A 12,410-nucleotide genomic window follows, 5' to 3' on the forward strand; every position below is an offset into this window, starting at 1 on the left:
ACCAATCATTCCTTGAATTTTTGTTTTTCAAAGTGAAGTTGCTAGCATTGTGCAACAAAACTCCTAAATCCTTACTTGTGAGCCCTGAGACCCTGCACTGGTATGAACACAGAGCCTATGAAGTTGCCGATTGCAATTTTCCTGAGTACTAATATAGATTTCTCCAATTAATTTACCAAAGACCTAAAGACACCCTGTCACCAGAAACACTTGTTCTTACCACTGAAACATCTGTTGGATCTTTGTGAGTCTGTCCTGTGGGGTCTAGGTGGCTCTCCACTCTTCAATAGCGATATGTTGTTTAGCAAGGCACTTCATCTCAAGTCTGCCGTGGGAAGCAACAGTTTTTATGTCCTTAGATTACAGTCGGGGCTCAATAAGACACTATGGAAACCAGCCGGGAAATTTTCAGAGTAGATACAAAATGTTGCAAGTCACACGGGTGGCAAAATATCCCAGGTTCTCCTGATTGAGAAGCCACCCCAACATGGTGGTGAACCTTCAGGGCCTGCAAAGCACTAGGTGACTGGGGAAGATGCTCCACAAACTGAGGCAGGACAGGGGGCTCACTCTTGTTTGTAACCCACAGCGTCCATCTCCACAGTGAGGTCCTCGAGCTTTAGGTGGGGTGGCCGTCAGCGTCGGGATGGCTGATAAGTCGAGAAAGCCAAAATGCGGCTCTGCCCCAGGGTCTGATTCTAGGTCCGGGCTGAGCTTGAGGGTCTTCTAACAGGTTCCCAGGTGGTGTTGACTAGAGGGATACAGGCACCGGCTTGGGTAAAAGATGGTGGTGCTCGTTCCATGGGAGACTTCTGTGCAGGAGAGAGCTGAGCTCTGTAGAAATACCCTATGCGCTAATGAGACTCTTTCAGGGGTATGGGCATCACCTGGGCAGCCTCGTTATGGGAATTTGCTTCAACTAGCCCTAGGTGGGCTGCACCTCGCAGGTGGGGCTTGTGCTGCTGAGCACAGCCACTGGGGAGGCAAAAGTATTCAGTTGTTGCCTGATGAATTGTGAAATCCCATGCTTCCCGTCCCTTCTCAGACACCTATCTTGCTCTTCATATGACTTCAATGCCACAAGAAACAGTGTCTACTTTAAAAACCAAACCAAAACAACAACAACAACAACAACAAAAAGCTAACTAAACTATCCTTTCTCATTTAACAACAGATTTGAAAACATGTACCAAAATAATACACTCCCTATAGAAAGGTAACAGAACAACTGGTCTGTGACAATGTAGCTTTGTGCTCTGTTATGTAAATTGCTTAGGTATTAAGCCATCATGGAAGAGTTCACTCTTTTATCTCCAAATTGAAAGTAGTGTCATCCACAATATTATGCATTTCCATGAAGGGGGGATGCCACACTTTTAGAACTGCCAAAGACTCAAATAGATAAAAAGAAGGAACATAGAAAATGAGCAGATTTTAAGGATCAAAGAAATTAATAAGGGAGTTTTTTCATCCAGAGAAGGAAGGAATTAGGGGAGAGGAGGCTTGTGGGTAGGCCACTAATAGTTGGCTGTAACTAATACATTGGGGCTACAGTAACCTGACAGTTAGTGACTAGGTCAATAAGGGATTGACTCATAGAGGCCATGGGAGAACCTTCAAGGATTATGAAGTGAGAAATCACAACTACCAAATTCTACCGTGGTAGGTGTGGATGGAGACTGAGGAGGGTACCCAGGTTTCCTAGGAACATTTAAGGAGTCACCTCCATGAGTGGTGGAAGTAGAGATGGCAAGCAAACCTGATGGCAAGGCTAACCTGTGCCAGGGTTAGCTACAGAACTTGCTTTGGTGGTGCTGGGCCCACCTCAAGCTCCGCCTCCTATAGACCTGATGTGGAGGTGGAGAAGTTTCATTTCTAACATTCCTGTATTGATGTTGGTTAGGGTGTTGTGTCGATCCGCATTTAAGATAATCAACTTAAAAAGCGGAAATGTATCTGGGCTCAAATTTCAGACTATGTTCCTCTGGCAATGGGTTTGCTTCGCGCCTGTTGAGGGGTAAGGAGCCAGTGGTGGGCAAAGCTGCTCATGTCGTGGCAGAGAGGATGCAGAAGGAGGGAGATGAGAAGGGCTGGGATTCCTACCACCCCCCTTGAAGACACACCGCAGACATAAGGACAGAAGGACATAAGCAGAAGGACATAAGACCTTCTGCTGGCCCCGCTCCTTAAAGTTTCTCCATCACCAACAGTACCAAGTTGGACCAAGTTTCTCCATCACCAACAGTACCAAGTTGGACCAAGCCCCATACACCCCACTGGAGGAGACTGTAAATTCAAATATATATATATATATATATATATATATATATGTCTTCCTCGCCCTCCCTCCCTCCTAGTGTATGCTTTAATTCATTTAATCTTTTGAGACAGGGTCCTTCATTATGTAGTCCAAGCTTCCTTGAACCCATACTCCTCGTGCCTGTATACCCCACTCTCCCCACACTGATGCCACAAATCTACACTGCCAGCCTGGTTCATTTATATTTATGTGTTTTCGATGATAAGTTCCGGCTATCTGTTCGAAGTAATGTTCTGTACCAGGTAGGCACATTTATATATGTATATATATATATATATATATATATATATATATATACATATATATATATAATGCTCAGAGTTTTTCAGAAAAAAAGTACTATTACTATGGTTAAGTGTTTTATTCATGTAGATCTTGCCAATGCTGACCTTCAGCCCATCTAACATTAGCACTAATAAAGTCCCTGCCCAGTTCACTGTCACTGAAGCCTTGCCACCCATGGTGTGGCCTCTGGATCAAGAGTGCCTCAGACATCACCTGCAAACACCTTAGAAATGGAGAATCTTGAATTTCATCCCTGCCAGGAGGAACTGGGAGTCTAACTATGCCTGCAGGGGATTCCCAGGCACGGTGACACTCAGAAAGCTTCAAGAAGGTCCTCAAGTCCCCTCAGCCTCAGAACCCTCCAATACATATCTCAGAATGCTAATTCTGCTTTTGTGATTTTGAAAAGATGTCCCTTCCCATCTCTAGACAGAAACACCTCATGGGAAAGTCTGCTCGGCACTGGTCTCCAGAGCCACACACATTGCTCAAATATCTGTTACCATTACACCCCGATTTCCTTCATATCTGCTTCCCCCAAGCTCAGCAGAGCTTCAACTGGATTTTCTCAGATCTTGAAGCGATTAGAAAGAATCCCTGAGGTGGGAGAGCAGAATTGAATTGGAAGACTTGGGTCCCCAGCAGTTAAAGAGTTCCCTGAGTGCAGGGGAGAAAGAAAACACTCAGCGTTGCCAGGACACGGTCCAAGAATGGAGTTGTATGAGGAGAATTCTAAATGCTTGTGAGAAAACAAGCCTTGTGACGTCAGTCTCTTGAAAACTAGGAATTGTTCTTGGAGTGTGTTTTTGTGTTCCTCCCAGGTGTGGCAGAGAGGGGTGTTTACCTCAGCTTACTCATTATTGCTTGTTGTTGTCACTCAATTAAATGTATAAAGTATCCATTATACAGCTCCATGGAAAACATGCTTTTGCCACTTGCAGCTTGCCAGCGTGATCCTACCCCCCTTGAACTCACGAGAAAGTTGATCGTGTGATTTCTCTAGAGCAGTGATAAACGTGTTCTCCCTAACTCCCTGCAGACTGCTGCTACTCCTGTATGTTTTCATCTTCTTCCTTTACAGTTGGTTTTCTTTCCACCTGAAAGTGACTGGGGAATGAAATGTTATAAATTAACAAGATCACTAGTAAAAGGTTTATGTAATACATAATATATACCTAAGGATTTACTCATAGCCTAGCTTGGCATATAAAGCAATGTTTTCAGTAAATTACAGAATGTAACTAATTTACTGGGGCAAGCATGGGTCCTCAGTGACCTGATCTCTCCCCTGTCTGGGCATGTGATGAGTGGGCTGTATATTTTAAACCCAGAAACCTTAGTGATATCTGTCTTCCACACTTCCAGGTGGTAAAGAAGATTTCAGCATGGCTTTGAAACAGTAGTGTGTCACCTCGGGAGCCCGGTCCCAAAAATCAGAAGTCAAAAAACCAAGGAAGAGGCAGGTAGCAGTAGGAACAGTGATTTTTATTTACAAAGATTGCTTTTATTTTTTCATTTTGAAAACCACAAACAATTCTCACTTTAGAAAACATTAAATAATAGACAAGATGTTATACAGTACTTTGGATAACTTCCTCCATCAGTGTAGTGCAATGGCTTATTGGCACCCAGGAGTGAAATTCTCGATTGCATTCCCCTTTCTTCCGAATCAGCTGTGCAGTTACATGACCAAGAAGGAAATGAATCATTTAAAAAAAAATGCACCTAAGAACATCTTAGGTGCTCTTTACTTCTACTTCAGAAGCCCCAAATGGCAAAGTCACTTGGAGCTGTTCAAAAAGCATTACCAGCTTGTGGAACTTGGAAGGCTCCTGGTGAGAAAGTGAGTCATGGAAGGAGGCGAGGACGAGGGCTAACGGTGCTGTGGTTGACACACCTTCAGTAGCCATATTAACTTGTCAATGCAAGCCAGAGGCAATGCACCAGACAGAATCTCTCTGCCTCATGTTTCTTGGGGGTCTCTTTGAAAAACAAGTCTAAGCATCTACTGAACAAACCGTGGGGGTCACACCCTTACCCAGGAATCAAACATTAACACCACCATAGTAGGACATTATTAAGATTCGATAGCACCTGTGTGACACATCCTCTCCAGGAATAAAGAATTTGGGAATTTGTTCTGTTAATACTGCTGGGTTGGCTGTTGAGTGAAGACCCTTTCAGTGAGCTCAACATCTCCTTTTGTGCCCTTTACAGGAGGAGGCCAAGAGTAGAAAGCCTACCTTGGAGCTCAGTCCAAACTGCTCAGTTCTGGAGATGGCCATTATCATGGACTACTGTGGAGACCAAAGTGTCTTCTAGTGTCCACGATCAGGGACTTTACCCTGAAGTACGTACACCTTAAATACCTAACATTTTATGTAGGGTTTTTTTTTATTTTAATGGAGGGAAGGGAGAAAGAAGATAGAGAGGAAGAGAAGAGAACAGAAAGGGAGAGAGAGATGAACGTAGAAGTAAGGGGGGGGAAGGAGGGAGGGAGGGAGGGAGGGAGTAGGAGGAGAGAGAATGAATATGATCACACTTCTTTTTTGTAAAGGATTGGGCTTAGCAACTGTCCCTGCCAGGAAAGTCCCCCTCACACTCTAGCCTAAGCCTGTTCCCTCTGGTCCTATTCTCGGGACACATGGAGAACTCTTGGTGCCAACCCTTCGCAGCCTGGAGGAGCCCCCACGGTCTGCCCCTCAGTCTTCTCTTCTCCAGGCAGAACACTCCCAGTTCCTTTAGTTTGTCACCATAGATCTTTTTTTCCAACCCTTTAATCATCTTTGTGTCTCCTGGCAAAAACAGCAGAAAATATTTTGATTACTTACTTAATCAGAAGGGAGAGAAACGTTAAGGAGAAAAGTTGACTCTCTAAAGTTATGTGTTTTTTTAATACAGAGGTCTGACAGGGAGGAGATGAAGTTGGGGCTCTGTCGATATTAAAATTCCAATATTGTCCTCCTTGACGGTGCTAGTGTTGCTCCATCATCGCCAGCGTCACCTCTGTGCACAGGCCTGCTTCCTAGCCCAGCCTCAGGTAACACATTAGCTGCACTCGTGGAAACCTTGCTGATTTAAAGCTCATTATAAGCACCTGTCTTATGGGCCGTCCTCTGGTCCTCCGCTCCCCACCCCCACCCCCACAGAATCTTTACAAAACTTCTTACTGGTGGAGGGAGGCATGTAACAATGGTGAAAGCTGTCAGTTTAAAGTATAACTGGAAACATAGGGGTTTTATATATTAACTGCAGGTCCTCACTTCCCTTTAATGGTTTTCTGAATAGGTCAAACTCAAGGACACAGAAACAAAGCCATCATGACACTACCCCAAGCTGCACACCTTTGTTAGTTTTCTTGCTGCTGGTTTAAGTCATAGCATAGATGACAGGTCACCATGTTTGTTTGTTTTTTAACTCAGGGGATCATAAGCTGCCTTTGACCTTGCAACTAGAGTCTGTGGATATTAGGAACAGGTAAATACTTATAGTAATAGCACATTTACACAAACACAGTACTGCTAACCAGGAAATTCCATGCCCACCCTATATAACTGTCTTTAACAGAAAGACACAGTTTACAAGAATAAATGCATCTTAATATGTTGCACACCCCTCCGTTATAAAGAGTATGGATTGAGGTCAGGCCAGAAGTAACTGAAGTGAAAAAGATACACTAGTTTCACAAGCACGCTGTACATCATACTGTCATACTGTAAGCAAAGTCACTACTACTCATGGTACAACACTGGACAGATCACAGAATTCCATTTGCACAGAATGAAAACGTCTCCCGTAGTTGGCTAGCAGGCCCACTCTATAACCAGGAGGAAGGATGGCCCCGGTCACACATGCCAAAGGCCTTCCTAAAGAAGACACCAGTATAAGGTAGCACCCCAGAAGGGATCTCCAGATGCTCCTGTACGTCGAGAGTGTCACTGTTCACTGGGATTGCACCAAAACAGGCCACAGAGACCCAAGTCACCAAGCAACCTTCCTCCTGACCCACTCCTGCCCTAGGCCTGATAAGAGGGAGACAAGAGGGCAAGCATTGGGAAATGAGGGAGAGCGACAAATTCACTGCTAGCTCGGGAGCTGCCAGGGGTCTTCTCAGCAGCGACCTCTTTTCAAGCTCACATCATCCAATCCAATCTCCCCCGTGTGACCACGCCTTTTTTCACCCTTGAAGATGACCTAGGGAGAGAACGCATACACTGGTCAGGCCTCCTCTGCCCCTTTTCCAGTGCTCACTCATGGAGCATGGTAAGACAACCCTTCCCCCAAACCGAAGATCAGATTTCTATGGCAAGTGGGAACACTAGAGCTCAAGGGCCAGCCTTATCCCAGGCCCTGGCCTTTCGGGATGCCCTCCAACTGCTCGTCCAGCTGCTCACCAGACCAAATGGCCCAGAATCAGTTACTCTTCAAACTGGCATTCTCACTACACACTCGTTTACTGCAGAAATGTTGACAAAGTAGACAATGGTCAAAGATTGCCAAGCTTTGGAAGGAAGAAGAGTAGAGTGTGACACAATGCTGAGGAAGTAGGGGCTAAAGAGCCCCCAGCTTTTAGAGATTTCACTCTTTCACATTTTATCCTCTGTAGGGTATCCCTGCTCCCTTAAAACTGGACCAGACCTTTCAATACTATGGCACGAAGCAATGCATTTAAAGGAGGCAAAGGCAAAAGGTACACAGACATCTAATGGCCCCCCTGAAAGCTGTAATGGGGTCTGTGCTTCTAATGTGGTCTCAAGAAACTCTGTAAGAATGATGTAGACACTTCAGGGCAAAGTTGTATAAGCGTCTACCTCAGGATGACATTTTCTGAAAGTCACCCGTTATATTTGGTGACATGTGACAGATCATTTTCTCACTACCCAGAACTTGGTTATTTAAAATAAAATTTAAAAATTAAATACAAATAGCATCCCCATTCAATACTTCCACCATAACCCCTCCTGGACAACACTGTTCAACCCTGGAGCTGGGCTCCCACCTGGAGCCGCTTAACTCATCTTTGGGCCAAAGGGGGAAACGAATTTCAAAGAAACACTTAAAATTAGAAAGAAGAGTTACTGCGGCCACAGAGGTAAAAGTTGGAAGGTTAAGGAAGTGAAGGTAGAGGAAAAGCAGGCACCGTTAACCACAACACTCAGACCCTGGATGTGTTTAACAACTCCTTTTTTTTTTCCTTAAATTTTCTATTACTAATTTTCTCTCATTGGAAACAATTGATCATCACAACTGAGAGAGGGTCTGGTGGTCAAGGTTGCAATGAAGAAGAAGGATGAAGAAGCAGAAAAGAATTTCAGGAAGAGGCGATGGATGGAGCCCTCCAGGAAAAGCCACAAAACACTGGACCTGAATTGTACAGAGCAAGGCTCCTTGCCAGGCTCTCCCATGAAAGCAGCACTTCCGTTTGGGGATCTACTTACGCTTTTGACGTCAGCCCCTCGCAAAGTGATCTGGGTTTGCCTCCAGCCATGGCCACCATTTCTTCCCCACAGGGCTGCTCCGTGGGTACCGTGTTTCCTCACAAACACCTGCAGTGTGCCCGAGTGCAGCCCAGTCACCTTGTGCCTAAAGGACAGGCACAGGTCCCCTGAATTCATGAGGTGGCCAAGAGGTAACACCAAGCGAGCGGCTTTTCCCCCCGGGGCTTTGGCTGCAGACACTGTGAGATACTGTCCACCTGCAATGGCAAAGCAGGGCCTCTTTCTAGCACAAACTGCATGGACAGGAGATTTTTAATAAACTTCATACAGTAACATTCATTGATAAAGAATCGCAGATCTCTATGAAGAAAAACAATAGCTTATTTCTATGCCTGTTGTAAATGCTATGATGTTCACAAATAACACCCACTTACTTTGCCCACAGAGAACAAAGACAATGTACCATGATTTCAGGATTAGTAACCGAACACTGGCTGTTTCCTTGGAATAGAGTCAGACCCCTAGCACATACATGCACTGCCTCCTGATCCTCACCATCTCTGTGCTGGTGGGCATCCCACACTGTTTTAGTAAAAATGACCCAAAATTTCCCTGGTAAGATTTATTTGTAGACAAGTAATCTCAGGGCAGTAAAACACACAGCTTGTATACACACACACACATACAAGTTAAAAACTGTATATCTCTGTCTGTCTGTGTGTCCAAATGTCTGTCTTGTTGTATCTAAGAGAACATAAAAACTTAATAAAAGCCCTCCACTTTTGACAAGTCACCTTGGCTGACCTCAGACCCCAACATCTATAGAGCAGTGCAATTTAAAAAAAAAAAAAAAAAGAGCTAAGCACCAGTAAAGTGGGGGCAGCTGCTTTGCAAGGGAAGGTCATGAGTGTTTCAAAAATCAGCGCTTGTACGGATGACAATTCCTGCAGGCGGTTTTTGTCACAGGCAATTGAGGGTTTCAACATTGATTTGTCCATGGGAAGAATGTGGTTGGAATGCTGGGCACTTGTTATCTGCTGTGGGAGAAACCTCACTTCCTTTTCAAAGACAGACCATCACCATCACCACCACCACCACCACCACCACCACCACCACCATCACCATAAGCTTCATTTCTACACGACATGGCCAGAGACTTGGGTGTTTTTCTCTACCAAGTTCCTGTTGGCATTTCTCCTAGGTAACAAAGGACTTTGAGTTACTGTGATATACCCTTGCCCTGTGCTAAGTGTGTTCCCTGCAGGCTGCAAAAGCTGGAACCAGTCAGTCCCATCCCCACCTCAAACTTCCCCACCAGCATCCTAGGACAGAGTGGGGAAAATTAAAGTTATTTGTATGGCCGATGTTCCAAAAATATAGCAAAAATAAAATAAAATAAAAAAAAAATTTAAAAAGCCAGAAATTTGCTGACTCATGTACCGAGTCAATGAAAACACAAAGCAAACACAAGGCGTTGGCTTCCTCCTTCCTTATCTTGGCTCCCTTTCCTCACATATTGACAGCCCCAAAATACTGGGCCAAAAGTTTTATGTGCATGTTAAGTGTCTGTCTAAGTCTGCTTCTGTGGTTAAGACTAAGGTAAGATTATTACGGTGAACCTGCCAGGTTTAAGAAAGCAGGGATTATCTTAAGCCCTAAGGAATGTATGCTAATACCATTTTCTAGACACTGCATGCAAACAGCACATCTAACAAACCAAGGTGCCCAAGACCCCAACAACCCTTTTCTACACATATTCAAAACTCTACCATTGTAACAGTGATGAATACAGTTGCTTCACTTCTTCCTCCATGCAGCCGCGCTGACTTGGGTTTAATTTCTCTTTAATTTTGTTCACTGGGTGACTCATTGTTGGGAGGAGTGGGAATGCCCACACGCCATAGCACACATGTACATGTCAGAGGTGTATGGCTGGAATTCCCCAGCACTCCGAGGACCCATTCTGAAGGGCATACTGACACGAGCTGTGCACTTGCTCAATCTGTCAACTCTCTGCCATCTTATGCTCTTTCCATCCTTTTCTCCAATCTAAAACATTGCCAATCCCCTTAGGGTTCCAGGGGACATTTTCTGAATGACCACAGACCCTCACAACTGGATTAAGAGGTCATCTCATCTCAGGTGAAGCTTTAGTCCTTTAACAACATCTTAGCAGAGTCCACCCCACCAAACACCTCCAGCAGAAGGCTCTTCCCCTCATACCAGTCTGCTCTTTCTAGCAGCTCTACTGAACGTTCTTTTTGAGAGTTTAAATCCATCTACATTGTTTTCTGGCACAGATCCTACTTCTTATGCCCGTTTGAATCACAAAGAACAACTGGTCAACCTTGGGTCAATTGTTTCAAAGCAGTACATTCTGTTGCTTCTTCTCTAGGTGAAACATTCTGGCCTTCACCTACTTTTCACAGGTCAAGGAAGATACACCTCTCCATCCAGGTCACTCTCTCTCTTCTGAATGATGTGCAACTAAGTCCCAGATAAGAACGGCTGCCCAGAAGTGGACCAATCACTTCACCATAGCATAATTTACATTGTGGAAAAGAATCATACCTATAGACATAGTCTATCTTCTTAAAACAAGTCTCATGAGATTCACCCATAATAAAGTCCTTATGTACCAAATCCTTCACATTTAGGTCTTGCTTGCATCTTTTCACAGTTGTGGTTGGTTTCTAGAGCTTGAGACACACTTACCATCAGAGTTTAGCTCTGTGTGTAGCCCATTAACCTAACCTCATGGATGCTGGGTCTGTTAACACACACAATCACTTTCCACTCTGAGTCACAATTAGGTCAAGTTTTCTTCAGTATCTAAATTCCATTTCCATTTCATCCAAGTTTTTTGGTTTTTTGGGTTTTTTGTTTTGTTTTGTTTTGTTTTAAATAAAAACTAGAAACCAGCCTCTGGGAGGCAGATCTGTGCTGAGGGGTTAGCCCAGCTAAGCTGCTGCCATGGCTGCCACGATCTTTGCATTTGCTCTGCTCTAACACAGTCCGATGACCACGTAAGATATGCCCCCATCATTCCACATTTCATCTATCTCCTACTAGAGGACAAGAAGAATGTGACCCACAGCCTGAAACATCTGCAAATATGGTAACAATGAAAGGTGCTCAATAGTAGCACATGGTTCTAAAAAAGTGTTCTAAAAAATCAGTTTAGTTTGTTGTACAAGGACTATTACAAACAGCCTGTTTCTACAAAACAAATGAATTTTTTAAAATTTAGCATGAGTGCATGTACCTTCATGCTGTACCTTACCCTTCATGGTGTACCTTACTCAAAAGGGTTATTTCACTACAGCAGTGAATATTACTGACAAGCTCCTCACCCAAGCCTGTACATCTTTCTGTTGTGCATCACTCAGGTCGGACCCAGTCGCTCTTAGAGGCTGGATGTACTCAGTCCAGGCACTGAGCTGACTCTACAATATACTACATTTCTTTACTCTAGCTTGTGGCCTGAGGAGGCTTGCATTTGCCTCAGGGGATCAATGCTTCTCTTGTGAGATAAAGACAGTATCACCTGATTCGCTGGATGGAGATGAGGATTAAATAAAATTAGTGAGGTGAAGACTGTGCTGGCATTATATCAGATATTAACATCTGTTGAGTCTATGTTATTTATAGACACTGTGACAGTTACATTATACTTGGAGTTAATCCTACATGAGTGTGAGTAATTCAAGACATAGAGATGAGTACAATTAAATTGTTGTGGTATCACAAAAACTCTCTCTCTCTCTCTCTCTCTCTCTGTGTGTGTGTGTGTGTGTCTGTGTCTGTGTGTGTCTGTGTGTGTTATGTTTTGACACAAGTTCCTCTGTGTGGCCCTGGCTATTCTGGACCTCACTCTGTAGACCAGGCTGGACTTAATCTCAGAGATCCACTTGCTTCTACCTGCCAAGTACTGGGATTAAAGGCATGCATGCATGACCACCAAGTTATAGCAACAGACTTTAAAAACTATATCAATTTATTGGATAATCATATCTTAAAAGTTTACCTCAAATATTTATTCTTAAGTATCTTTCAATTTTAATTCAATATTCCTTCAATTATATTTAATTATTTTAGAAGCGCTAATGAAAGTACTTTGGACTAGTTATTTGAAGCCTTGTTTCTGAGACTGTACACACCAGAAGGACACTCTTAGCACTATTGGGATCCTTGGGGAGCCAACTACCACCCCTCAGACCTGTGTGCCTCAAAGCCCCATCCACCTGCACCACTGTTAGGGTAGATTATACACGCTCACACACTAGCTTTTCTGTGTTGTGTTCTAAAGACTGTGGCATGTGAAAACTGGGCTTTAGATGCACATAAAACAGTACTTTTCCTCCATA

General features: G+C 43.9%; 1 protein-coding gene across 4 annotated transcripts in view; it reads right to left on the reverse strand.

Moving 5' to 3' along the window:
- Positions 1 to 5,088: 5,088 nt before the first annotated feature.
- The window catches only part of Npnt (nephronectin), a 67,991-nt gene continuing 60,669 nt past the window's right edge, over positions 5,089 to 12,410 (reverse strand). For all 4 annotated transcript variants that reach the window (XM_029475504.1, XM_021157581.2, XM_021157582.2 and 1 more), the window contains 2 exons: positions 8,044 to 8,300; positions 5,089 to 6,799 (listed from right to left, as the gene is read on the reverse strand). In XM_029475504.1, coding sequence (XP_029331364.1) covers positions 6,716 to 6,799; positions 8,044 to 8,300 — 341 coding nt within the window. In that variant the 3' untranslated portion in view covers positions 5,089 to 6,715. The remainder of the gene's footprint in view (positions 6,800 to 8,043; positions 8,301 to 12,410) is intronic.

Source organism: Mus caroli, chromosome 3 (genome assembly GCF_900094665.2).
Source record: "Mus caroli chromosome 3, CAROLI_EIJ_v1.1, whole genome shotgun sequence".
Lineage (NCBI taxonomy): Eukaryota > Metazoa > Chordata > Mammalia > Rodentia > Muridae > Mus > Mus caroli.